The 27,335-nt window shown below is 45.6% G+C and overlaps 1 protein-coding gene across 10 annotated transcripts; it reads right to left on the reverse strand.

The window, feature by feature from the left end:
• Positions 1–26,831, reverse strand: LOC120898299 (protein kinase C). 10 transcript variants are annotated; one of them, XM_040304350.1, is made up of 12 exons: positions 24,860–25,047; positions 20,615–21,531; positions 14,455–14,648; positions 14,207–14,368; positions 12,309–12,382; positions 11,587–11,618; positions 10,505–10,581; positions 10,139–10,423; positions 9,362–10,063; positions 9,017–9,269; positions 8,048–8,187; positions 1–7,957 (listed from the first exon to the last, which is right to left on the reverse strand). In XM_040304350.1, the coding sequence occupies exons 2-12, from the start codon at positions 20,763–20,765 to the stop codon at positions 7,793–7,795; spliced, it is 2,235 nt and encodes a 744-aa protein (XP_040160284.1). In that variant the 5' UTR covers positions 20,766–21,531; positions 24,860–25,047; the 3' UTR covers positions 1–7,792. The 10 variants fall into 10 exon arrangements, with proteins under 10 accessions (XP_040160284.1, XP_040160727.1, XP_040160019.1 ...); XM_040304793.1 differs by having other exon boundaries at positions 10,511–10,581; positions 24,860–25,046; XM_040304085.1 differs by lacking the exon at positions 24,860–25,047 and adding an exon at positions 26,692–26,831 and having other exon boundaries at positions 1–8,187; positions 10,511–10,581.
• Between the last annotated feature and the right edge of the window lie 504 nt (positions 26,832–27,335).

The raw sequence follows: 27,335 nt of genomic DNA on the forward strand, positions 1-27,335 counted from the left end.
CCCGGGGATGTGTTCGTGAGCGTATGTCTGTGTTCCGTTTTGCTGCTGTCCATCATCTATGCGCGATTTTCCCTTGACCGTTTGGGTTGCGGAAAGCCGCCCACATAAGCACACGGACACCAGACATACCCAACCCAACACACCCACCACTCCACGCACATGCATGCCCTCCTTGCGCTGCTTTCTTCTTACACACCGAGACGCTTCTATTCTTCATCGGCCGGTGGCGGGTTAAAGGAGTTTTTTGGGTTTCCTTTTGTTTTGTCTCTTCACTTGCTTTTTTTGTTTGTTTGTTTAGTTTAGCTTCTTCCTATATCAATTTTTCTCCATAAAAGTGGGGTTTTTCTGTATCAGGCTTTTCCCAGTTTTGTATCATATTTTGCTTGTTTGTTTGTTTGTTTGTTTGTTTGTTTGTTTGTTTGTTTGTTGTTTTTCTCTTTATATTTCTTTTGCTTTCCGCAAAGGTTTGCGCTTTTTCTCGTCCGCCGCGTACTGTTGCGCCTTTACACATACACACACTCACACACACACACACCCACACACATATATTCACACACGCATACATACATACACACTCACACGGGGCAGGACGCACCAAAAATCAAAAGTGTGTGGGAAGGGGGACGACAATCTACATATTACGACGCTCAAAGCTCACCTCCAGGGCCTACTGTGAGAAGCTGGTGTCGTGCCTTGTGTCAATGAAAGGTGTATGTATTTCTCTGTTCCTTCTTCCCTTTTAATTTGTCCCTTATTTTACCAATAAAAAAAAACAAAACAAAACAAAAAATAGAAACAGCGATTGGATTGCCCATCGACACCCTTCTTGCGTCCCTGCCTCAAATCCATTTCCGTTCCGTTTGCGACGACAATTGTGTCCCCCCCCCATTGACTGTTGTTACAATTTCGCTTTTCTTTTTTTTTCTTTTGCATGTGTTGTTTTTTGTTTTTGCAGGACGTGGAAGATAAAATTGGAAAATTTATCTGATGAGGGGGAATCTTGGACTACCACCCCCGGACGCATCGTACTAAAATTTGATTAGCTCTTTTCACCACCCAGTTTGCTTTGTTGTGTTTTAACTGTTTTGTTTTCTTTTAACAGTAAAAGCTTCATCTGCTTAAGGGGGGATTTTTTTCTTCTTCAAATATACTTTTATCACACTATACAGTGGCCAAACAGAATGACAGAAGCATTTGAACAAGGAGGTGAAGGAAAACGACGCAGTATTACAACAACAAAAACTACACTTACACACACGCGCACATACACTCATACAGTCACACCTGTTGGCATATCCTATCGTTCAATTATCATCGGTTCCAAACTATGGAGTGAGAGAGAGAGGGAGCACGAGAGAGAGAGAGAGAGAGAGAGAGAGAGAGAGAGAGAGAGAGAGAGAGAGAACAAAAGCAACAACTGACTTATTTAATTTATCACTTTCACTCCGATTAAGCTCAACCAATCATATACATAGACACGCACATTTCCAAACATTTCCGTACACACATGCACGCACTCAAAAATGCTTCCTAAGTGTAATTCTTAAAAGTAAACATTCCAACCGCATCACACACACACACACACACACACACACACACATACACACAATTTGTTAGAAGTATCACAAACATACGCACACACAAACACATCAATGAATTTGAAGGATAGGGAAGAAATGATCGAACGGGACCCCAACACCAACAAACCTCTTGCAATGGAGGTTTCTCTAACGATATCTCTAAAGGTCGGAGCAGATCGGATAAGATTTGGGGGAGGGATGGTGGTTTTTGCTTAGGTACACGGTGGGACACATTTTGATTTGCTTCAATTGTTCTCTCTCTATCTCTCTCTGTCTCTCTCTCTTCCTCTCTTTATCTCCCTTTCTCTTTTTCTTTCTCTCTCTCTCTCTCTCTCTCTCTCTCCTGCCACTCACGGATATGCTTCTTCACTGAACCGAGAGGAACCGCAAGTGCTAATTCGATCGTAAATGCACTGCAGCACACAAACAGGATATCACACACACACACACGCGCACACGCATCCGATACATACATTGTAATACCCTAAAACAGCGATTTCGATGGCAGGGAGGGGGAAGAAGGGCATACAACATGGCTGCGCTGACGGATCGGATAAACTCTCAGTAGGCGCTAAAGTATCGCGCCATTGTGTGTGTGTGTGTGTTTCTGTTCCAAAGCCCAAACTACTAAACCTGCGTCACACTCCGCTCCGGAGGAGAGTTAGATCATGTTTTGCCCCAGCTGTAGCACTGTTGTTTTCTTGTGCTTTTTTTTGTTGAGGGGTTGTGTACTAAATACTTTGCTTTACTCTTTTGGTTTTGCCTATTTTGTTTGTCTATGTATGTCGTCTTCATTCTCTCTCTCTCTCGCACTCTCCTTCTTTGTGTGTGTGTAACTGTATTAAATTGGGGACTGTGTGTGTCTCTCTCTTTTGCCGCTCGCTTCAGCTTTTACAAATTTCTTAATTTATTTTCTCACTTTTACTTTTTTCTTATATTTATTTGTATATATCTATATGTATATGTATATATCTATGTATATATGTTTTTTTTGTTCTGTTTTTGCAATATATTTGCTCGCCCCATTCCCCATTGTATTTGCGTTACGTTTACACACATACTCACACAAATCGTCTCTACTGCTGCTTTTGGGTGTATGTGTTTTTTTGTTTATGTGTTTATATGATTTTTTGCCTCATCTAATTGTGTGTGTGTGTGTATGTTTTTCGCAGTGCTTGGTGGTTTTTCATTAGATGCTTGCGTGTGTATGTTCAATTTTCCCAGTCACACAACGCTTACAGCTTACACTCTTTCGTAAACAATAGAAACAAACTGTTTCCCCCCTCCATTTTACAATACGATCCATTTAATTGTTTGTTTTTTTGTTGTTTGCATCTCTGTTTTCATATCTTGTTCGGTTTTCACCGCCTAGCAAGCTTCGAGTTCAGCTGTTTTGCTAGATTTGTTCTTTATACTATTGTTGTTTGGTTTTGTTCTTTCCATATTTTGCTTCTTTATTGTTGTATGGTTGTTTCCATTTCCCCCATTGTGTTTGTTTTCCCCGTTTTGTTTTGGTTTATGCTCAATTACACAATGTTTAACGCCTTGTTTGAGGTGTGGTGTGTTTTGTAGTTTTTTTTTTGTTTCTTTCTCTATTTAATGTGGGTTTTCTTACATTTTCTGTTTCCGATCATTACAGCAGTAACAAGATTCGATTTTAGAATTGTTGTGTGTGTGTGTGTGTGTGTGTGTGTGTGTGTGTGTGTGTGTGTGGGTGCGTGTTTCTCTTGTTTTGTTCTCGGTTGCATTGGCCACAGCGACCGGTCACGGTCTCGGGACAATTATGGCATTGTTGCGGAATATTTTGGAGTGTTTGTAATCTACCTAATATGTAACCTACTTACACGGATCCCCTCTCCATCTGCCACGTTCTCTCAATGCCAATTGAATTCTGTATTGATGGTTTCCTTCGATGGCTTCACTGCCATCTACAGCAGTGGCTATCTGTGTTTTCCTTCTTTTTCTTCTTTTTTTTGTTTATTTAAAACACATACACCAACATTAATTCTACAATCCTTTGTTACACTGCAGTGAGAGAGAGCGAGAGAGGGCGCGTTCCATTCAGGATCGAGCTGTTTGAATGAAAAGGACCCACAGTGTTACAGAAATCTAACATGTGAAATCTACAATTGTCCATACTGATCATCACCGAATCGACAACGAAACGTGTGGCTGAGTTCAAGCGAAGGTTTATTTTGTACAGCACTTCACTCTGTTTAAGAAAAAAAAGGAGAAAAAAAAACAAAAAACACAACGAGCATAATGAAGGCGTTCAGTGTCGTTGGCATTTCCGTCGCACGGGGAGCTATATTTTGTTTTTGTTGCCAAAAAATGCTACAATATTTCACTAAATACTCAACACGACTCAAGCACGCACCCCACAACTGCGTACGGATGATGCCGTACAATGCTATTTGCTTTGAGTGTATGTTGTTCTATTTTGTCCAGTAAAGCATACACTACACGCTCGCTCCATCTAGTGTTTTCCCGCGCTCCATCGAGCCCTCCCTGTCTGTTGATGTCCTCAGGTGCTTTACATTAATGCTCCTAGTTTATGTGTGTGTGAGTGTTTGTTTTTTTTTGCTTTATAAATCTCCTATCGTAGATGTGTGTGTGTGTTTTTTTTTTTAATATTATCAGACGGATTTTTTTGCATCTTTTATTTTACTTATAACATTTGCCCAGTTTGCCTATCTCAAGTGCTTGAGGGTTTGGTTTGTGATTCATTCTCATGACTCGTGTGTACCCGCCCGGCGTTCATGAGTACGGCTTTTTTCCCCTCGCTATCACTTGCATCAGTAAGAAAGGACTGAACAAAAACAAATATGTGGAAGTGTGTGCGTGTATGTATGTATGTGTGTGTGTCTGTAAAAAGCAAGACAGAAACGATTCCTTCCCAACATGCTATAGTACATACAGATCTATTACTTGTTCGGACATCTCTCTTCTGCCCCGATGTCTAACGCCCACCGGCACACACACACACACTCACCCGTATAACAAAGCTCAAAGCCTCCGCGCAGTTCTTCTTCTTCTCTTTTTTCTTCTTCTCTTCTATTTGCAACTGTAGTGAGAGCTAGTACGATTACATTGTGCTTGTATTGTTTTGTATGCGCTTTACCTATGCTTGGGCGCGCTCCTTCTCTCGCTCTCTCTCTCTCTCTCTCTCTCTCTCTCTCTCTCTCTCTCTCTCTCTCTCTCTTTCCGACAACTCCCAACACCCAGACGCCGCTGTACTACACACATGCGACAATCACAATAAAACCGTACCACGAAACGACGAAACACGTTTAACCGATAGTAACAACTAAATACAAACATATTGCCCCCTATTGTGTGCCACGGGCGAAGCAGCCCATCCCTACATACTTTGTTTGGTTTTCTTTTTGTTTTGTTCTTGTTGCGGTTATTTGTTTGTTTACACATTTGATTGACACAATTGTAACAAAACGCAAAGGACATCCTATACGCTATTTATGCTTGCACGCGCGCGTGTGTGTGTGTGAAGTATATGACGCCTTACTAATGTATGTTACACTTGTTCTCATTTGGGTTTATAATTAAAACAAAATAGATATGCCACAAGTTTGTTTACTTTTGCTTTATGGTTTGTTTTGTTTGGAAGAAAGGTTAACGCTGAGATAAAGCAAATGAATCCGTTTTTGTTCTTTTTCTATCCCTTCGCCCATCCCATCACCATCCTGCCTGTGTAAAAACAGCCTGTCTCCTTAGCCACACACACAAACCGTCGGGGTCGTGGGGGTCGGTCCAAGCTATATGCAACAAAGCCTTTGGTTTTGTTTGTCAACTGCTTGTCCCCCCCACGCGCTTGTCTACAATAAACATTCTCTCACTAGTCAACATCAATCCATTACACATTAAGATTACTATAAATAAGTTGTGCTATGTTTTTTGTTTGTTTAAAAGAAGAAGAAAAACCGAATACTGCACGTTTTACAGCAAACACTTTGCAACCTGATTTGCATAGTTATAACACGTATATCCTTTCTCTAGTGTACTAACAATTAGCTAACCTATGGCAAGGGTCATTCCAGCACGAACCCACAAACCCCACTCCCTAACACCACCGCCTCCACTCCACGCACCATGCGCCTCCGTCCCGCAGGTTTCAACAGAAAAAATGAAGGAGTATAACGTTAACTAAGAGATTGGCTCCTTTCTTTATTGTTTTGCTTTGAACGAATGAACGCACAACCCCACTCAGTGCCGCAAGCGCATGGACATGTGATGTGAGTGAGTTTTCATTTTTGTTTAGGTTCTGATTTGGGAACATTAATTTCCTCTTGCGTTCGAGATACAAATTAAAGCACAGTTGCAATTATCGGGCACCACCGCGAAGGAGACGCGATGGGTTTTGCCTTGCTGGCAGCCGCCTTCCGGTTATCTTTGGTAGCAGTATGTTACACACTAATAAAAACCACGAGTAGTAACGATAAAAACCATCTAGAACGAGTAATTGATTGACGCACCAACACGTTGCCTTAGCAGAGTTACGACTTACGGAATAAACGTAATTTAAATAAGGATTTTGTCTATAGCACTTGCGGGGATGATTTTTGCTTACGTAGCACGGGCTAATAATGACTAGCATTTGAATAGCGGTGCGTCTATACACACCCGCCAACCCACAGCAAACTAAATATCGCTTCATAATACGCACACACACGGCTTGTGTGAACCCCTGCTGTAAGGATAGAGTAAATGCGAATCTCAGGCGGAAATTTTCAAACCCCAAAACGTAGTGCATTAACGTTAACAACAAATTAGGGGCTAACAAAAACCAACTCGTGCAAACAAAAGCACGTTGCGCGCTAACATAACAACAAAACAAACGGTTACATTTGCTGCTAGACTGGAACACAAAAAAACACCTACCAATAATGCGCCCAATCGCTCTAACGATAACACGTAGTGTTCCAATTCCAATGAGATTGCATTACGTAGTGGCACTGGTGTACTGGCTGCAGTCGCAGTACCATAAAACTCAGAGACAGAGATTGTATAAGCATTATCGTACAATAATAACAAAAAAAAACAAAACGATAGAACTAACATCAAGCTTAACTGTTGGTATTGATCGCTAACGAAACGCTTGCTAATGCTGGTTAGGGAAGTAAAACATTTTCACCATGCTCTGTGCTGTTTAGAATCCACACACAGCATGGCTGTCTGACCGCGTGGCAACACATAACACACATGCCCCGAAAAGGTTCCGTTTAGAACGTTCCTCCCGCTGCCGCGTTTCGTGCGCTGTCTCTCCCCCCCTTTTGCACATTTCACATTTGCACCACCGTAAATTCACTAACACATCAACCTAACCACAACGGGAAGATGTTAATAATAATACTAATTTAAAACACGTATAGAATGATATATCATATCTGACCTGTCCTGGCTAACACTCCACCGACCCTTACACATCACTTACATATTCTTGGTTCGCTAACAATCTTAAACGTTAAATCCTCCACTCCACACGACGGATGATAGTAACCACTGCCGAGGTACACGCGTTTTGCTTCTTTCAAGAATCTACTTTTGCATTGCCTCCATCTCCATTCCTCTATCTATCTCTCTTGCTCTCTATGTTCCTTTCATTTTGGACGTATTTTCCCTGTGCCTGATGATGCACCATCACCATCCAAATTCCCCGGGGTGGATGTTTTAGTGTTGTTTTGCACTTAAAAACCCAGAACTGCCGCGTGAACAACGAAAAGGTAAATCTTCTTAACTATACACGGAAGATGCGCTAATGGTGCGAATATGTGTGTGTGTGTGTGCACATCACCACATATATCCAAAGCAAACCGTTTTGTCTCCCATTTTGCCGACACGATAACAACCAACTAACGGAGAGGCACTGCCGTTGGTGTGGATCGATGGACCTGCAGAAACAAACCGACGTGCGGGTAATGCGTGTGTGCTGGCTGGGGCGGTCAGTCAAAAACCTCATGCTGCGGCCCAATGCAAGGGGGGATGCGACGAGCCAGCTGGTGGTGCGTTCTGCGATGCTGTGTGTAGTAGTAGTAGTACAGTAGTAATAGTAGTAGTAGTAGTAGTAGTTTCCAGTACTGCTGTCCATCTCGTTTCCGTACACGCACGCACGCGCGCACACACAACACATACGCTTTCCAAAGATAAACACATACGACAGAGATCGTTCCAACGAGCGGGCCAGCGCCGCCACTACCTTAGCAAACGATTTTCCTTTCCGGCCCAAACTCCGGATTGGTGAAGGAAAAGCCAGCAAACTCGTCCTGATTGATGCACCGGATGATATCGTTCGGTACCGGCGTCAGCACGGGATCCTCCTTGGTGAACTCGGTGTCGAAGTTGAGTGCATCGCGCGCACTTCGCTGTAAGGGTGTGAAAAAAGGATGAGAGAAAAAAACGAAAACTGTTACTGATGTTCTAACAGAATCCAACGGAGGGTAAGCTTTCGGTACCACTCGTGGCCGGAATGGTGGTCGAACTTTGCGCTGCTCCAGCGCCTCCCAGTCCATATCCTTGAAGAAGGGATGACTGCGGATCTGGTTTTCCCCATCGGTGCAGCCTAACCGCTTGGCCGCATTTTTGGTCATAAATCCTGTAGGCGGTGCAGGGCGGGAAAGTAAAAGAATACACACACAAGATATGAGCAATATACACTAGTGATGGGTAAAATGAAGTTTTCGTCGGAATCGGTTTCGGCTAGTTCGGAAGTTTGCTGGAATCGATTCCGGATATTAGGACCGGGATCAGTTTCTAGAATTAATTCCGGAATCGGTTCCCGAATTGGAGCCGACTTCGGAATAGGAGTCGGTTCTGGAATTGGAATCAGATCCGGAATTGGTTCGGTTGGAATCGGCTCTTAAATCAAAATCGGTTCTGGAAACGGTTCCAGAGTCAGAACCGGTTCCGGAGTCAGAACCGGTTCCGGAGTCAGAACCGGTTCCGGAGTCAGAACCGGTTCCGGAGTCGGAACCGGTTCCGGAATCGGAATTGGCTCTGAAATCGGAATTGACTCCGAAATCGGAATCGGATCCGGAATCGGAATTGGCTCCGAATTGGAGTCGGTTCCGGAATCAGAATACAGTTCCAGAATCGGAATAAACCTAAGAATCGCTTTTTGCTTCGGTAATGGAATTGACACCAGAATTGGAATTAGTTCCGGAATGAGAATCAGTTCTTGGATTGAAATAAGAAGTTTCAGAAGCGAAATCAGTCAATCGGATCCGGTGTCGACTTCGGAATCGTCTCCAGAGTCAATTCCGGAATCGTGTCCGGAATCGGAATCAATTCCAGGATCGGAATCGGCTCCGCAATTCAGTTTGAACACGGAATTGGAATCCGGTAGGTCCGATTCCGAGCTCCCACAACTAATATGAACGCTTCCAGTTACATTTCCCACGGTTTCCTCTTTCAGCGAAACCTACCTTTCAGAATCGAGACTGCCTCGCGGGAAAGCCACACCGGGTACAGCACGTCATCGCGCAGGATCGCCTCGAACAGGTCGTCCTCGTTGTCCGCCTCGAACGGGGGCTGGCCGGCCATCATTTCGTACATCAGCACACCGAGCGCCCACCAGTCGACCGACGGGCCGTAATCGAGCTCCTGCAGTATCTCGGGCGCGATGTAGTCGGGCGTGCCGCAGAACGTCGACGTGAGGTTGTCCCCGGTTATGCCCTCCTGCAAAAGCGGGGTGTTGTTGCGTATTAGCAAAATGGCGTATTAGTAAGCGTCCCCGTACCCGTGCAGCCCGCCACCCGCCCGACACCCACCTTGCACATGCCAAAGTCGGCCAGCTTGCAGTGGCCCTCCGCGTCGAGCAGTATGTTGTCCAGCTTCAGATCGCGATAGATGACGCCGTTCCGGTGCAGAAACTGCAGCGCGAGCGTGACCTCCGCCGCGTAGAAGGCGGCCCGCGGCTCGTCGAACTTGCGGGCCCGCTGGATCTGGAACATCAGATCGCCCCCGTTCACGTACTCCATCACGAAGAACAGCCGGTCGGGCGTCTGGAAGCACGAGTGCAGCGCGGTCAGGAACGGATGCTTGGCGGCCAGCGCCAGTATGCGTTTCTCCGTCATCGTGCAGTCCACGTCGTCGTCCTGCAGGATCACGTCCTTCTTCAGCACCTTGATCGCGTACACCTCGTCCGTGCCCTTCTTCTCCGCCAGCATCACCTTGCCGAACGAGCCCTTGCCCAGCACCTTGATGAAGTTGAAGTCGTTCAGGAACACCTTGCCCGGCATCGGCCGCGCATTGCCGTCGTCGTCGGTGCCGAGGTTCACCAGCATGCCCATGGTCGGCCCGCCCACCTTGGAGGAGTGGCCGGCTCCGCCCCGGCCACCGCCTCCGCCGCCACCGCCGTGGGCACCCAGCTCGCCCTCCGCACCACTCTTGGTCGAGAGCGTGTCCAGCGAGCTCGTGTCGTCCGAGCGCTCCGACATCGATAGGTTATCACTAGTCGTTTGGTTAGAGTACTGGTTGCAGATGAAGGAGAAATGTGTGAGCATTAGCAGGGAATGTTGCATCTTAATGCACCGAACCTCGCCTACCTTAGATCTACGGGGTGGTGTTTTATCCATGGTGATACCCATCTCGTTCAGCAGCTCCGCCAGCTGCTTGGTGTTGATGCCGCAGTTGTTCGCCACGTTGCCCTCGCAGCGCCGGTGGATGTTCATGCTGCACACCTCGCACTTCAGCCCCTGCCTGATGATGCCGTACAGCAGCGACCCGCAGTGATCACAGAACGTCAGCCGCTTGAACGAGTGCACTGAAAACCTATGTGGCATATTTACATTGAACCGCTGGGCTGCCTCCGTTGGTGTCGGTTTGGTTTGCTAAACGAACGACAGAGACAGAATCATGTGTTAATATGATTTTTTTTTTCAAAACGCTAAACGGCATTGTTCAAACTTCACCTTTACCTCATCCTTTTTCTTTGGACATTTGGTTACGACCGAACTATGGCACCGCTTGTGGACGACGCACGTGCACACTGAAATGGAGCGGGGAAGGTTAGTAGTGTTGCGGGTGTGGCACCAGAGCGTGTTGATCGAACGATCGTACGCTACCGGCAAGCTACCGGCAAACGGATACTATCCGCATTTCGAGCGGATGATCGCTGCAGCATAGAAAGAGAGACCGTTGGACAGTTGGCAGAAGGCGAAGAACAGCAACAGAACGGTAGAAACAAACAGCGTGCGAACGAAAGGGCGAACAATGCAAACAAAAACCATCGCGATCACGCGCCTCGCGTGACAGCGCAAATGAGAAAGAGAGAGATGCAGAGGTAGGATAGTAGTAATAGTAGTAATAGTATGAATTAACGCATAGCAGAGTGCATTGAAGAATAGTCGAATGCCCAAGACCATGGTTTTGACCCGGACAATGCGCGCACGGCTAATAATACAAAAGAAAGAACGAGGACAGAACAAAACCCAAACAGCATGCGAATAAACGGATGTTAAAACGTCGAAAGTGTACTATCGGAGAAGGAAAACAACAACAGAAAAAAAGTCCGATCGGAATGCTCAAGGATGCTGGTGTTAAAGGTGAACAGACGAAGAAATGAAAACAAACGAAGGCAAAAGTGTGTTTCATTTATGAAAAAAAAAAAGAAATTAATGTGTGAGTGCTACTAATAAACGAAACATTAGTGCAGAAAGGCAGTATAAAACCATAGAGCAAAAAAAAATGGCAAAGAACAGCAAGAAAGGAAGATAAAACATGATAAAACATTTGCAAAGTGAACATTAAGCGACCAAATAAACGATTTGTTAGACAGCAAACAGCAAAACCAAACCCAAACACAGCAAAATACGAATACGAAAATGAAAGAGAAGAGACAGTAATTGAAAATGAGACAAAAATAAAAGCACACATCACAACCATCTCTCTTTCTTGTCGCTTTTGTTGCGTGTGTGTTTTTTTTAAATTCCAGCTTTCTGTTCGCTTCCTCCGCGACGGCGAAACGGCTGGAGTGGAATGCGCATCTTCTTACCTTGACACTGATAGCCCTGTTTGCCTAATCCCCTGTACGAGAGTATCCGGAAAAAGAGAGAGAAAGAGAGAAGAAAATGTGCGACACACAAAACGGGGTTACAACTTTTCTGCACGAGGTCCGAGAGACGGAAGAGCTTCGTCGCTGAATGTGTTGGAACAATTCGTACTTGGGCATGCCCGTTTTACGGGGGTCGATAGGGCAAAATTGCCGAAATAAAAATGACAACGTGACAGACAGAGGTGGCACAATGTGTTAGAAAGTTTGAATTTTGGTTTAAAACACAAAACAAAACTCATACCGCAACCAAGGCAGACAACACGGTTAGTATAAATGAAGTAGTTTATCAAAAAAACAAAAAAATGAAACCACCAGTATTAATCATTTAGATAACAGATATGATTGTTATCCTTCTAAAAGCTTTCCAATTAGTAGTGTTCCCACCCTTAATAGTGTCCTTCATTATGGAAGTTAGTATTTGCATGTATTAATCCTTACTTTAAACAAAACACGTTAATACACGCTAGTTGACAGTCCCTGGCTTATGCCGTATTTAGTTGTGAGATGTGAAAGGAAGTTAAACGCAAACCCAATAATCAACACCCCACATTCTCTACCGAAACCGTAAAACAAGGCGAACGAAATAAAAATGAAAAACCAAAAACCGAAACCCCAAAACCGAATTTGCAAAACAAAGCCCATCACCAGTGTAGATACATTACCATATGAATTCGCGACAGTGGGAACAGAATGTCGGTTGGCGCAGGAATGTGGCCATAAACTTGTGACCATTAACCTAGAAATAGATGGGAGGGAGAGAAAAAAACAACACGATCAGTTACCGATCCCTTTAAGGTGGAACCCGTTTTTATTGGGGATTGGGAAATGTTTGGGGGGAAAAAACCTCCGCACCACCAGGAAATAACAACTCGATCATCGCAACATCGCAACACAGAACGGAAACAAACGCTGTGTTGTGTTTTGCTGCACACTCGGGGGACGATAGTAGCTGCAACAGTGTGTATTGGTATCGTTTTTGTTGATGCTGTTGCTTGCTGCTTTGGAAATTTCTATCCATGATTTGCTCGCCATCAATCAAGGCAGCTTAAAAACAAACTCCACACAACCAGACACACACACACATCAATGGTGAATCATTTTGATGCGGATACAGGCTTATTTTAGATGACCCAATTGCTTGCAAAACCGAGCAAACGAGAGGCAAAACAAATGCAAAAAAACAAGGAAACGGGAACAACACGATGGCAGAGTAAATGAGAATTCCTTCTCGATTACACATAGAAAATACACACACACACACATATACAAACACAGAGAAACAGTGCGTCGTTTGCTTTCCATCGATCATGGCTGAGCCGTGCACAGGTAGAGCCGGCTATGAAGTGGGCGGAAGATCAGATGTTTCCTCCTTCATCATCATCATCATCATCATCCAACTGGTTGCTGCAAGCGAGCGGGCAAGGTGTTCGGGCTTCCGTACAAATCATTCGCGCGCTGCAACATCTTACCAGCCCGTCATTTGCCCGCATTACATATCGTTGGCATTTGCAAAAATAGTATCAATCATGTGTCGTCACTGTCCAAAGCGCAACTCCAGAAACGACATTTATGTCAGCAGTGTTTCCCGCACAAACATTGTTTGCTATTTGGGCCCGAGTAGGCCCAATCGTTTCACAGTTGAAAAATGATGAAAATGATGAAATTAGACAAAGTTCCTTCGGCGCATGGAGACGCATGGTGCTTCATGCAGAACACGATGGAGGCGCATTATCGTTGGCTGTGTGGGTAAAAATCCTTCCTTACAGATGATACATTTGTGGCCTGCCTCCAATGCTCGGTGATGATTTATCCTTCAACTTGTTGCATCAAAGCTACACAAACACACACATACACAATTTACCGCGCTTATCTGTTGAACTATTCTTGCACGAGCGCACCTTGTTCAATCAATTCCAAAATAACCTCGCCCAAGTCCCAGCGAGCGAACCACACTGCACACTGTCGTCGGTATATTCTGCGGCCGACTGAAAACAATAGTCCTACGTCGTGTCGTCCTCCGGCCGTTCAGTTTCAGAAGCGCATTAATCAATTCAATTCGAAGCGCAAACCCACACACCCGCGCGCACGTTAACTGCACAAAACGCGGGATATGATGCTTGTTCCGACCTATCATCACTGCCATCCATGCTGCGACCGACCGGCCGACGGTGGGTGATAGTAGCATACACGCCGCACCCTCCCCTCCCCTTTTCAATTTGTGGCAGAAGCGCATCACACACACACTCTCCTGCTCAGAAAACGTTGAGTTTGAGTTTGTCCCCTCATGCCAGCCGTTTCAAATAGCATTGATTACATGTTTTTGTTGCTACTGCTACATTGGTTTGTGTAGGTGCTACTACTTAGTTACGATGACAGCAGCAACCACCATTCTCAACAGGCAACACAGGCTACTAGACGACGTCATTCGTTCCCATCAAATGAACAAATGCAAAGGGCATTGCCCAACCCCACATTGAATGGCGCGGAGGGGGAAAACTGCCCGCCAAGGGTAGGTGCGGACAGACCACAGGAAGGGACAGGATGTTCCCACCGAACTGACCTGATGAACACGCCTTCTCATTGCACCGCGGCGGCGATTTAAAAATGGCTGATCCTTGACGACTGCCCGGCGGCACGAGTTCTGCGAGGCTACATTGTTGGCGTCCTGCGTCCATCGGAGATCGATCTTCACGTGCAGCCGGCCCTGCGGTTCGAGATCGACCTGGGAATTTCGGAGAGTGAGTGAAAGAGAGATTGTTAATAAAGCTGAATCGAGACGGTTGTTTTTTGTTGTGTGTGTTTCCTTACCCAAAAATCCTGCTGCTCCGACTCGTTGCGGGTGACCAGATCATCGAACGCTATTGTCGTGTTGGCCACGAACACGTCCGTGATCGGCCCTTCGTGGAAGATTGTCATCCCGAGCACGTTCGCGTTCTCCACCTCGTGTATGAAGCTCTCGTTCCACACCGGATCGAAGGTACGTGGCTTTGTGGTGGACCGATCTGGGGGGGAGGGCACAAAAAATGACATAAAAATACAATTAGTTTCCATGTTTCTACTACAGCTGACTGATACGATCAGTGCAATATGACCAACAAAGTGTTATTCAGTATGAAGGTTGCAATTGCAGAACCACTCTCCAACCATTACTCACGATCCTTAATTGAGCCAAAAGTTGTCCCCACAGCGTGCTAATTAACGCAGCCCAAAATAAATCACTCACATTTAACGAGTTCCGTGGAACGGGAATACAAACCCCCTCCATAAACACACACAAGGGTAGTGCAAGCTGGGGCCGCGCATAGCTAAGCGCGTGAGACGTAAAAATCACGTGTCATTCACGCCGGGGTAAAGTGGAACCCTCCAATAACCCGTTCGTCACTGAAAGCGTAACATCAAAGTGTTTCGCCTTTCGGTAAAGTGCAATTTTCCACGAAACCCGGGCACGCCACTCAGTGAGCATGGGTGAGGAAAAAGCGTGGGAGAGATAGGAAAGAGTAAGAGTGTGTGTGTGTGTGTGTGTGTGTGTGTGTGTGTGTGTGTGTGTGTGTGTGTGTGTGTGTGTGTGTGAGAGAGAGAGAGAGAGAGAGAGAGAGAGAGAGGGAAAGAGAGCGAATGCATCCTCCATAAAGACTGTTGCGCGCGGGATGTGGATGGTTTACATCTAATTACGCGCCCTGCCAAGATGATTCACTTTAAATTAGCACACAGAGGGAGAGAGAGGGAGAGAGGGGGAGAGTGGGACAGTGGAAGGAAGCTGCTAGTGTGCATGGGTGTGTTGGGTGGATTGTCGTCCAGGTCCAATCACAGCACACTGTCACAACACAGTGTTGGTAAAGAGGAACGAAGTATGATCATGTGATCATCAACCCACTTCTGTTTTACTCATGATGGATTATAACAGCATCAGATCTGTTAGAATGACTGCAACTTTTTGGTGATTGCAACACACGAAGCATTACAAGTTTTTCCAAATCATTTTCGAATGTAAACATTGCTTTTTCCGGCGTGCAAAATGTGTTTCCACATCACGCAGATATTTCCTTTCCATCATAATAACTTTTAATTTCTTCAGTATGATTTTCAACACTTCAAAGGTCTGTTGCCATCGTTTTTTCACCGGGGGTTTGAAGCCGGATCTCATCACTCGTTGACCGTTGAAGTATTGAAAATCATGATGGAGAAATTTAAATTTATTACAGGGTTTTCCATGTCACTTTCGAATGTGCACATAATTATTCACCGCATACAAGATGTTTTTCAACAGCTGTCAAATAGTGTATTTGCTTTATGATCAAATTTCAGTTTTTACACATGGTTTTCAACACATCACAAAGAACTGTCAAACTCAACCTAGCTTGAGGAGATGGGTTGAAAATCATGCTGAAGAAATTTCAAAATCATGATGATGGAAATGAAATATCATATTGATGTTTACCATCTTGCACGCGGTGCATAACAACGATTACATTCGAAGCTGACCTAGAAAACCCTGAATTAGAGGGGTTTCTAAGCCAATTTCCAATGTGCACATAATTATTCACCGCCTCCAAGATGTTTTTCAACAGCTGTCAAATGTTGCAAACGCATCACAATAAAATTTCAATTCATCCGCATGATTTTCAACACATCATAAAGAACTGTCAAACTCATTCCAGCTTAAGACGTGTTGAAAATCATGTGGAAGAATTGAAATTTTATTATGATGCATTTGCAACATTTGACATCTGTTGAAAAACATCTCGCAAAGCAATGAGAAATGTTGTTGACATTGAAAATTGATTCGGAAAACGCTGTATGATGATAATGAAACATGCGAGTGATGTGGTAGAACTTCTTTCAGGCGGCAAATCCCAATGTTTACATTAAAAAGTAGCTTGAAAAACTGTGGAATACTGCATGTGTGTGTTTTTAATTGTCAACACAAAACGATTTGCGAAGGTGATGATCATCTTCAGGCAGATCTCACACACTAAGACGCTAGGAGATGTTTCGATCCAGCGCTTCCACCTTGCTCCCATCCCGTGTTGTCCTCGTATCTGAGCGACACGTTACGGATCGAAAAAAGGAAAAAACAAAAACACGGAACCTTCCTCGCGCTTCGTGCTTACACCACCGCTGCAATGCTTTCTTCTGGCTGCTTTCATTGACCTACTTTACATAATAAATCGGCTTTAATTGAGCTCATCATTGGCCCACGGGTGATGGTTTTGTGTGTGTTTTTGAAAAAATAATAAAAACAGCACAACAACATCAAAACTGCATGTTCTCCCTCTGCCCATCGTTGTTGTCCATCGCGCACCCGTGTGTGTGCATGGCATTGCGACAAAATATATTATTGTGAAATGTTTTGGAACCCCCCCGCACAGCACAGAAAGACCTTGGAAGTGTGTTCTAGGTTATTCGGGGTTTATACATTGGTGCTAGAGGGGCCACTTTTTACAAACATCGAGGCTTGCGCGAGGGTTTAATACTGGTTCCCTGGACAGTAATATAAGATATCGCAGCACCGTTATCGTAGTGCCGTATGTTTGTATCTCTCACTCTATTCTCATCCCCTGCCCGCTCTTGGTTTGTGTGGAGTGTAAGTGTGTGTGTGTGGTTTTTATGGTCACTGCTGTACCAGCATCATCATCATGCAAGGGCAGGCAAATCGTTGATAAGATAATGAGATGCGATCTGTTGGCGGTTGAAGGACAGTGGCAGACCAGTTCCGTCGCGAAATAGCGAACGTTCCGTGGCACTGGGGTGGAATGATGCTATCAAAATTTATTTACAAAAATTCTTTGGAATTCATTACAAACATTTAAAAAAACGTCAGAAGCTGCTGTCAACACCGGCTACTGCTGACACACTATCGAGTAAATAGTAAATACGCGCGTAAAATCAATTGTGCTCGCACAGCCATTAGCCAGTCCGTTGTTTAGACCCTTCGCACAGGCTTAGTTGTAACGGTACATTAGCGGTACTGTTGAGTCATTACTCCGCTGGCTCGAGCGGTACGATCCACTACAGCGATCGACCCCCATATCCACCGCACCAGTTGCTTGTAGTCCGATCGATTGGCAAATCGATTAGCATCGGCTGTAGGCTTGCGTTCGCACGGTTGCACTCTGCCGATAAATGATTATGCAGTTCATAATCGAACGTAGCGGAGGTTAGAGAGAGAGAGAGAGAGAGAAAGGGCGTTTGTTTGTGGTGTGCGAGGTCGATCTTTGTTTAGGTGTGTAGCTCAGGTGTAGTGTGTTTCCTAATTGCAAAGGCATTTGCAGTGAACACATTGGCAGTGGGGCAAGCAGTGGCAGCAAATAACACTTGCAGGCAAAGAAACGGCAACACATTGGTATCGATCGAAGCACGATATGGTTCTACTCTTACTATATCAAACCGCATAAAGTATTAGAAAGCAACAAAGATCAGCTAGACCGATCCGTATTGGCCCCGTAACGATTTCCCAAACCCATCATCTTCATCAAAACCCGTACTTCTTCCCCTGCCCCTGCAGAACGTTGTTGGTGATCGTTCTGGAAAGCATATCTGCTTGGCTTGCTACCGGCGGCTACACCACATCATACGCAACACACGACCGACCGACCGACCGACCCATTCGAAAAACTATTTTCATCAACCTTTCCCACTTTGTGATAGTGACCTTGGTAAAGGGACGGCGGCACAGAGTGGGTCTAGCGTCTTGCGAAACCACCCTAAAATGTATTCCCTTCCTCCCCACCCCCGCGAGACGATTGGAACCCCAGAGAGAAGACGCAGGAAAAGCCAGCCGTGCGGGGGGAGGGGTTCGTCGGTAAAGAAAACTCGAAACGCGCGTATGCATTTCCGCCGAAATGAAAACGAACCCATCCGCAGTGAGCAGTGAGCGGGAGTGAGTGGAGGAGAGGGGAGGGTCGATGGGAGGTTCTGTGCACGAGACAGAACACACCGCGCTTAAGCGGTTCGGTAGTGCGCGGGGGGTGTTGCAAAAGGGAACATTGCCGAAACACGAAGAAAACACAACGGCACGGCATAACGACACACACACACACACACATGAGCTACTGAGGGAAAATTGGGTGCTATGGGGAAGGGCAAGAAGAAGACGAGAAAGATTGAAATTAAAAAAAAAACAACACACACAACATGGTAAGCGAACGTTTCGAATAGACGCACAGTTTCGTGCGAGTGTGTGTGTTTGTGCTGGTTCAAAGTGCGAAAGATGAAAGGAAGCAAAAAAAAACCCACACACACACACACACTGTTGGGGGTGGTAGCGGAGGGGCACCATCATTTCGTGTGCGCACAGGAATGCCGAAGGAAGAAGCATCCGTCGCTGATGGTGGCACACTTGGTGCTCGATTCTTTAAGACGGTGCGGTGCGCGCGAGCGAGAGAATCTTCGTGCCCGTAATGTCGGCATCGGCGGTAGCAAAGGTCCGCCATGGGAGAGAACCGGGGAACATTTGGGGGTGAAAAACAGGGGGGGGGATGAGAGATGGAGGGGTACGATGAAATGTGCCATTGAGCGACGATGAAAAGGGACGAAACATGTAGCAACGGGTTGACGAAAGAGAAAGGGTTTTTTTTAAAGGTTGTGAAAGATGATTTTCTATAAAATTTCGCTAAAACCACACACAGTAAGGATGGGAAATCTTATCAAAACTGGACACACTTTATTTTCCCTCCGCCATGAGGCAAACAACAGTTGCACGCACACCAGCAGCAAGGCATTCTCTCGCGTTTTATCACTCGCTTTTTCGTTTGCTCTCTCGCTCTCACTGAATGTGAATGTTTTTCCAACAACTCAGAGCTTCGAGGAAAATCGAGAACTGAATGGAACAGCAGACGAGCAGCTATCGGAATGTCCACATGTTGAGGTATTTAAGATGACAAAAAAGCCCCTCTCTTGTGCGTATATTAGTTATCAAGAGTGTTTTTAATTCACAAACAAACAAAAAACAAAACCCTAATTTTCGCACCACACGAGCAAAAAACTCGCCTTGGTGGTAATGTTGTGCATTCTCGCAACACGAAACGCCTCGTCGTTTCGTCACGAAATTCCTCCACCTTTTGGGTTGACAACACAAGAAGCTTGACCAAGCGGGATCGCACACACACATACACACACAGATGTACAAGGTGAATCGTGTCTCGCGCGCTTGCTTTTCCTCGCCGTCGGGAAAACCCTGACCTGTCGGAACACCAGAGCAAGAACGTGCTCTTTCTCTCTCTCTCTCTTGTGCTCTTCGAACGCGTTTGCCACCATATTTGCTACGGCCGTGCGGGAAAGCAGCCGTGTGGTTGCTTTCCCATTTTCCGACCAAACTGTACGCGCGCGCGTGTGTGTGTGTGTGTGGGGGAGAGAGTGTTTTTTTTGTTGTTGTTGCTACGGTTTCGCTTGCGCTCCCCAAGCATTGACTGGCGCTCCAAACGGGTACCGCGGGCAGCCATTTTCATTTCCAATTCCGCGCGCACGGTACCGCACATTGCTCTCGCAACCGAAATGTCAAACTGGCGCCCCCTCCCCCCCCCTCTCCCCACAACTCGCGCTCTCGTTGGGAAACAGAAATAAATAAATTCAAGAGCGTTTTGTTGTAGGACACCAACCACCCCCTCCTTTCCAACTCATCATCACATGGGTTTAATTATTGCAGCGCGGGGGAAAATTTGCTCGATCGTTCTTCGGACGATAGAAGTGGATTTTTTTTATGCTTGTCTATGATTAAATGATAGAAAAAACACACTTTTCGAATTGATTGGCTTTGTAATGAGCAATCTTATTGGAATTTTAACGCATCTTGACTGATTAGCGGAATGGAGCCGTGCCTAAGTACGTGGCCACAGACAACACGGTACGTGCGATCGAATCTCATTCCAGTACATATGCACGTCATGACGAAAACAAATCAAAAAAGAACAAAAAAAGTTTTCCTCATCCTCGCATCCATTATAATAACACACATTTTACTACTACTTACCTATGAACTTCTCGTCGACATCTATCGACACGTACGGATCGATGAGCTGATCACCGAGCCGGCCAAATGTCATCGTGTGCCGTGTCTGAAAGTCCGTCGGCCGCAGCCCGATCGCCTCGCAGACTTTCAACCGCAGCGTACCCGTAAACATGATGAATGGCCTAGTTTTCTCCTCTCTCTCTCTGTTTGTCGTCCTGTTGTCGTGTCTGCACTCCTTTCTTCTGCGTGTTCTACCTCCTTATCTCTCACACTCGTCTCCCGGTATCCGCGGGGTGGTGCTTCCGCTGACTCTGGAAGGGCGTTCTGGGAGCCGTGGGGGAATTGGGTGTATGGTGGTGCTGCCCTATATGATCACTTCACTTTCCACTTTAACAACGATGAGTTAAGGGGGATGGTTGGAATGAGCAGCCTGGCGGGGTACGAGAGACAAGTGTGCACGGTTTCTTCTTCCTGCTCGCTTGCAAGTGGAAGGATAATGACCCGTTCGTCGTGTTTAGATATTTTTTTTAGACAACGAATGGCCCTTATTTCCTCCTCTGCTGTCGCTCCTCCGCTACCGCTGTCAATGGGGGTAGGTGACGGTGTGTGCGTGCGTGTGTGGCCCGATGTTTAGGCGGCACTGGACGGGGGGAAGAAGTTACTGCTGCCTCACACTAATCCTGCCAGCACAACACACATACAAACACACGCGCACACAACAGAGAGAGAGAAAGAGAGCGCCAGAGCACTTGCACTTTGGTGTGAATTCACTTGCTCGGGTTGATGGGAAAAGGGAAAACAGAGATCAAGTTTTCCCAATCGCGCCCAATCCCGAATTACACTTCGGCGTGGAAGTAATTAGCAAGTCAGCAGTCACCGTTGCACCGAACTTTCGAGCTAAAAAATAAACACAACACTGCCGACAACACGGCGGGATTCTGCGAAGGGGGAAGAAAAGAAAAGCCAACCATTACACATTTTCCTTCCACACATATACACACACACATATACACACACACAAAACACACGCACGGGAATGGGAGGCTCATTAAATTCGTCCCCCTCCGCTTTTGGTCAGACTTGACACTGAACACTTTTGGGCATATAGGAACCAGCAAAACCCAGCGCACAAGAGACACACTCACAAACACACACACAACGTCTTCACTTTCACTCCACTGTCTCCAAACCACTTAGCACAATAACGATCCTTGTGGCCGTGACAAATCCTCGTATCTTGCACGACCAAAGGGCCAGTCACACACACAAGGGAAAGAGGGATTGCAATTCCTAATGACCACTAACGGTGTGCACTAGTGTGGTCCACACTTCTGTGCATCGCGTTTTGCACACATTAGACCGCATGATACACACATACACGGACACGGGCGCTCGCACACACGTACAAGCACAGTCATTTCTACCCAACGCGCTTGAACTGGCGTGTTGTTGCTAATGCCAACGCCACTTGTCTACTACGAACGGTACATGACATTACAATCCCTCCGACCTTCTGTTTTTCCCTTCTTTCAATCACCCCCCCATTCGTATTGGATAGGCTCAGCAGTAGTAGGTCTAATTAGGCAGGCCCGTGTGTAGTGTGTAGGGATTTTTTTTCCGTTGTAGTTTTGCTGCTCTCGTATCCGTCTCGTGACAAGTGTCATATTACCCAGGAGCCTCTCCCTCTCTGCAGCGCGTGTTTAGGTTGGTTTGGGGTGGCTGCACAGCAAACCAGGCAAGTAGCCTACCTAGGAGGCTGGGAAAAATCACACGGCCAGCCCTTGGAGGAAACTGGTTGCCAAGAAAATGGTGGCGCTCTAGGATCTTCCCAAAAACGGGGAATCAACCATCAACCTTTCGCGAGAATCTGCTACGAATGGGGCACTGTTAAAACAGGATAGGGGTCCACGACGATTGTGCATGGACACAACTAGGTTAGGGATGTTGATTTTTGGAACAACTCGAAAAAAGCACACAAATTGTTGCAGCCTTGAACTGAATGGTACGCTTGCCAGCGGCAACAAAACCATGATTATTAACGCACAATAGAGCTGATTGTCCTCGTAGAGATGAACGGGGGTGGGTGCTAACCCTCGCCCGTGCGCTAAAGCAGAGACAAGCACACGGTTCTGTTGTTGATAGACGTTTGACATTACGCACACACACACTCACACACTGTACAGTGCCTTGTGTTCTTGGCTGGAAGACCATTCCGGTACGGTAGTCACCTTTCTTGCTGCACAATGGGAAAACGGGGTGCTGCTTTGTGCTAGTAGTGAAATGTTTTGATTAGCTACTAAAATGTGCCAGCCTGCCTGCTACCATTGCCCACCTGCTGATAAGGGGAAGGGGAGAAGGGGTAAAAGAAGCAGCAATCGAACAACAGCAACGACACTTTCATCGCCCCATTTATTGCATGACGATGAACTGGGAAATGGTGATGAAGCTGAGTCCAGCAGCAGCGAGTCCGGGGAGCGAGCAAGAAAAACGCATGTCCGCAGGAGCGCGCGGAAAAGCCCACTCTTGAGTGTATGTGTGTGCGCGCGCGCGTGTGTGTGTGTGTTACGAGAAGTGGGCCCTATATTCTCGGGTGCCCAAAAGTGGTGTAGTACACACCGTTACACTCAGTGGTGTTCTGTTGCCTTGCGCTCATTAGTGGCCACAAACACACAGAAACAGACACGCACACACACACACACACACACACACACATACACTTATAGGCAAGTGTCGAGGTTGTTCTCTCGCACACGCGCGCGCAGAGCACACACGACGCACACATACACACGCACACACAGCCACTGTTGTGTTACTCTCCAACCAACACTTCCCACCCTCTCCACGGTGCCTGCCCTTCTTCCTTTTTTGCCATTCGATCGTGGAAAATCGGTGGAAAATTCTATTCCCAAAAGCTATACGGAGGCATATCTCTTCACTGTCAAACCCTTTTTGGAAACATTGCCACACACACACACACTAACATTCTTTTGGAGCCCTTTTTTGCCCGTCTTAGCTAGGACCTCATTCGCTGTGGACACACACACACGCATACACATGCACGGCACGCGCACACCCAATGAACGTGCACAGCAGGCCTTGGCACGGAACGTTTTCCTCGCGCAGCTAGCCGTGCTTGAAGCTTTTGCCCCGCAAGGAAAACGATGAAAAATCGTCGTTTCACTGCACACACACACACACACTGGGGCAGAAAAGCGCGCACACACGTACGCACAGGTCACACAAACACACATCGGGAGGACGGTTGGGGGTTTTGGACTTCTTTCCACCCCTACCCCTACACCATCAACCCTCCCTTTTGGTGTGATGGAGGGGGGGGCCTAGTTGGACAGCCTTTTCTTCCGCTCGCTCCTGCTTCGGATCCTGCAGAACCATTTTGCTTCCCAACAACTTGATCCGTGTGTGCGTGTGTATTTGTGTAAGTGTGCGTGTGTGTGTGTGTGTGTGTGTGTGTGTGTGTGTGCGCGTGTGTTGGACGTGTGTTTCTGTCACCTTGCAAACCCCACACACACGCTAGCGCACGTGCACACACACACGCGCGCGTAGAGATAGCTCACGCTCCCCATCGCCTGCTTTTTTTATACAACAAACACATGCGTACGAACGTACGCACCTGCCCCGTTTCTGCGACACGCACGCACACAGCTGCGCGTGTGTGTGTATGTGTGTGTGTGTGTGCGTATGGTGGATGAAAAGCTGCACGAAATTTTCGCCCCGAAGGAAAAATTAGCACTACACTGCTGCTCTTGCTGTTCTCGCCCTGTTTTACTGCTCCAACCCTATCATTTTTTCAGGGCTAGACATTTTCACGCACGCACGCACGAACGCACACTTGTATCCCGGGGAAAAACGACGACTAGTAGGCACACATTCTTTTTTTCACCTCCATCTCCCCCACTCCACATACGACTGGATCAAAATTATCCCCCGCTCCCCAGTAGGGGTTGTGCACTAGAGCAAGCACACTTTGATGGCCCTTTTTGCTTCAATCCTGCCATCCAGAATGGAGACGAAAAAATGGACGATGGAAAGGGCGTTTCGGTGACACTACTGTTCAGCCTTTTTTTTTTTTGCGATTCTGGGTCCAGACCTTCTGCTGCTTCTGCTGGGTGGTGGTTATTGGTCCCTCTGACTTCCCCTCCCACCGATTTCGGTTCCACAAAAATGCAGGGCTCTGCACGGCACACGGGCAAACACTCACACACGAACAACGCGTGCAGGCCCCACTGCGAAATTCCCGCTGCCTACCCTTGATTAACTTGGCCAGGGAACGCGCAAAACCATGGCCACCTAGATACACTTGGCTGTCTGCTCCTGCTTCTGCTGCTGCTGCTGCACGAAACCGTCGACCATCACATCACGAATTTTCGCGAGAGAACACCACAATCCGCGATGTGCGCGCAACGAAGACTCGCGGTTGTTTCTCGACCGACCGTCCAGTTGGACTTCTCGTGCCGTTCGCGAGTGCCAGCTCCCCAATACAGTCGCAGTCGCTCGTGTAATCTAGCCAGTGTTCGGCAAGTGGCCCCACATTTATTTGTGGGGGGGTGGTGAACATTTTGCATATCGTTTGTGAATTTGGATTTTTTTTGTGCTTTTTAAATTAACAGCTGTGGAATGTTCCCTAATATCAGTTAAATTTAATTTATTTAATTTACTTTTTTATCTTCAATTCATTTTCCACCATTCTCATGATTTAGCTCTATAAACAAATGTTACAAATATTTGTATATATTGTTTATAAAACTTTTTTAACCTCAATCATTTCAATTCGTCTATATTTTCTGTATTTTTTCATGATCGTTATTGTGTGTAAGTTTTCTTTTTAGAATGTAATGTTAATTATCTATTGTTTTTTTTACATTTTTGCGACCTTTGGAAGTATCCTGATGGTGTAGCCTTTTGATAATTGCAAATTGCTTCACATTCGTCCCTCTGCCCTGAGTATACTCAATATACAAGTAGGTCAGAATAAGTAATGGAACATATTAATCATTACAACATTACAATTTTGAATAGTTAGTTAATTATAATGCAGCGTGGATAAGCAAAATATGGATAAAGGGAATCATTCCGATTTATGTCACATTAGGTGTATTTTTCGTTCAGCGGTTTTTAATTCAATATAAACATAAGCCTAAGATCCAAACGTGGGCTTAAGCCTAGCAAAAAACACTTATTTTATCACGCTACCGGAAAAATGATCGATGTCATTTTTAAAACGGAACGATCCGGATAGGAGTCGATCAAGCAATTCGGCTGATTCAGTTCCTCCTAACTAAAATAAATCCTTAAATAAATCATTTTTGCGGTCTGTTGAAGAAATAACTTAAACAGTTTAAGCCATATTGAAGGCTCTTGGTGGCCACATTTGACCAATGAGCTTTTTTTTTCTTCTAATTTTTCATATAGTGTGTTTGATGCTCAAACAGCCATAGTGCTGACTGTGATTATTTTTAAAATGCTGAAATTAATGTTCTGGTGTATTTTACGATTATTATTATGCTAAGTACTAGTACTAAAATCAATAATTAAATTATACCAACGGAACATTTACATTTTTTATAGCAGTTTTTGCTAACATTTTACGTTCATCGATCACTTCACTCTCGATCGTCTTTTGTCTTTTGTGAGAAAAAAAGATTTTGCTCTTTTAAGAACATAGATCAAATTACAGCTACGCATATCACTATGGTTTGTACAACACTACAAAACTAATGAACTTTTAAGCCACTTTATCCACAAATTGCTGCTAAATTCTGTTCAAATTTCAATGTTCTGGTTTACCTTTAATGAGTGTGTTATTTTTTTTTTGATTTCCTTCGTTTGTTTGTTTATGACTCCGAATCATCATTCCACAGTGCACCACACCAAAGTAAAGCAGTATACATTTCCACTCATAATTTTCCACCACAAATATGCACTGATTTCTGAACTAGCACAATTTTTAACAACATTATTGTGAAACAAAAAAACAACAACAAACTTGAGAGCTGTAGCGCAACGAATTCATAATCAACACATTATTGGCGCAAAGCCATTGACGGAATCTGAAAAAACTTAACAGAAATAATACGAACCGACACGGTGCCAGCCTCGTACACTGCTTCAGCTAAACGTTCTACACCTTTTAATCATGTTTAGCGACTGCAAATTCTTTTCCCGAGCAGATTATTCAGTGCAATTCAGCACACCAGCTTTCACTCAACCTGCTCGTTCGACGCTGTGCTGTTTTGTAAATAAACGAGCATCTTGCTGCCAGTGTGGCCAGATTATTTTGGCGGTTTTCGGTAGGCGCATCAAAATTTTATCGGTAGTTTTCGGTAGGTTCAAACTCAAAACTTAACTGAGTTAAAAAAAGTAAAAGCGAAAGAAGTGTTAAGTGGGATGGGTGGGGGGGGGGACCTAATGCGCAAAATGAAACTTCCATCTCACGAGAATATGCATCCTTTATCTAAGATATAGATTAGATTTGGGTCAGCGGTTACACAAATGAAGGTCTTTCTGAAGTGTCGATGTGAAAATTGTCCTGGGAATTCTAAGCCAAAGAAGAACTAAGATGCACATTTTTTTCTCAGTGGTGGCAAGTTCTTTTTCTCGGAGCTCCACCCGACCGCTTAGGGCCGCAGCAGTGCTCCATTGGATACAACTTTATCGTACGTGCTGTCATTTGATTTTCGCTGGATTATTTAGATTGATTTGATTGTTTGGCTGAGTTTTATAG

Source organism: Anopheles arabiensis, chromosome 2 (genome assembly GCF_016920715.1).
Source record: "Anopheles arabiensis isolate DONGOLA chromosome 2, AaraD3, whole genome shotgun sequence".
Taxonomy (NCBI): Eukaryota; Metazoa; Arthropoda; class Insecta; order Diptera; family Culicidae; genus Anopheles; species Anopheles arabiensis.

Excerpts from the sequence above, each read along its gene's own strand:
- LOC120898299 (XM_040304085.1), bottom strand. The coding sequence starts at position 20,765 with ATGTTTACGGGTACGCTGCGGTTGAAAGTCTGCGAGGCGATCGGGCTG. Across the intron at positions 11,619-12,308 it reads CACTGTCGCGAATTCATATG|GGGATTAGGCAAACAGGGCT; the intron begins GTAATGTATCTA and ends ACTCTCGTACAG. Across the intron at positions 9,270-9,361 it reads CCGACTTTGGCATGTGCAAG|GAGGGCATAACCGGGGACAA; the intron begins GTGGGTGTCGGG and ends CCGCTTTTGCAG.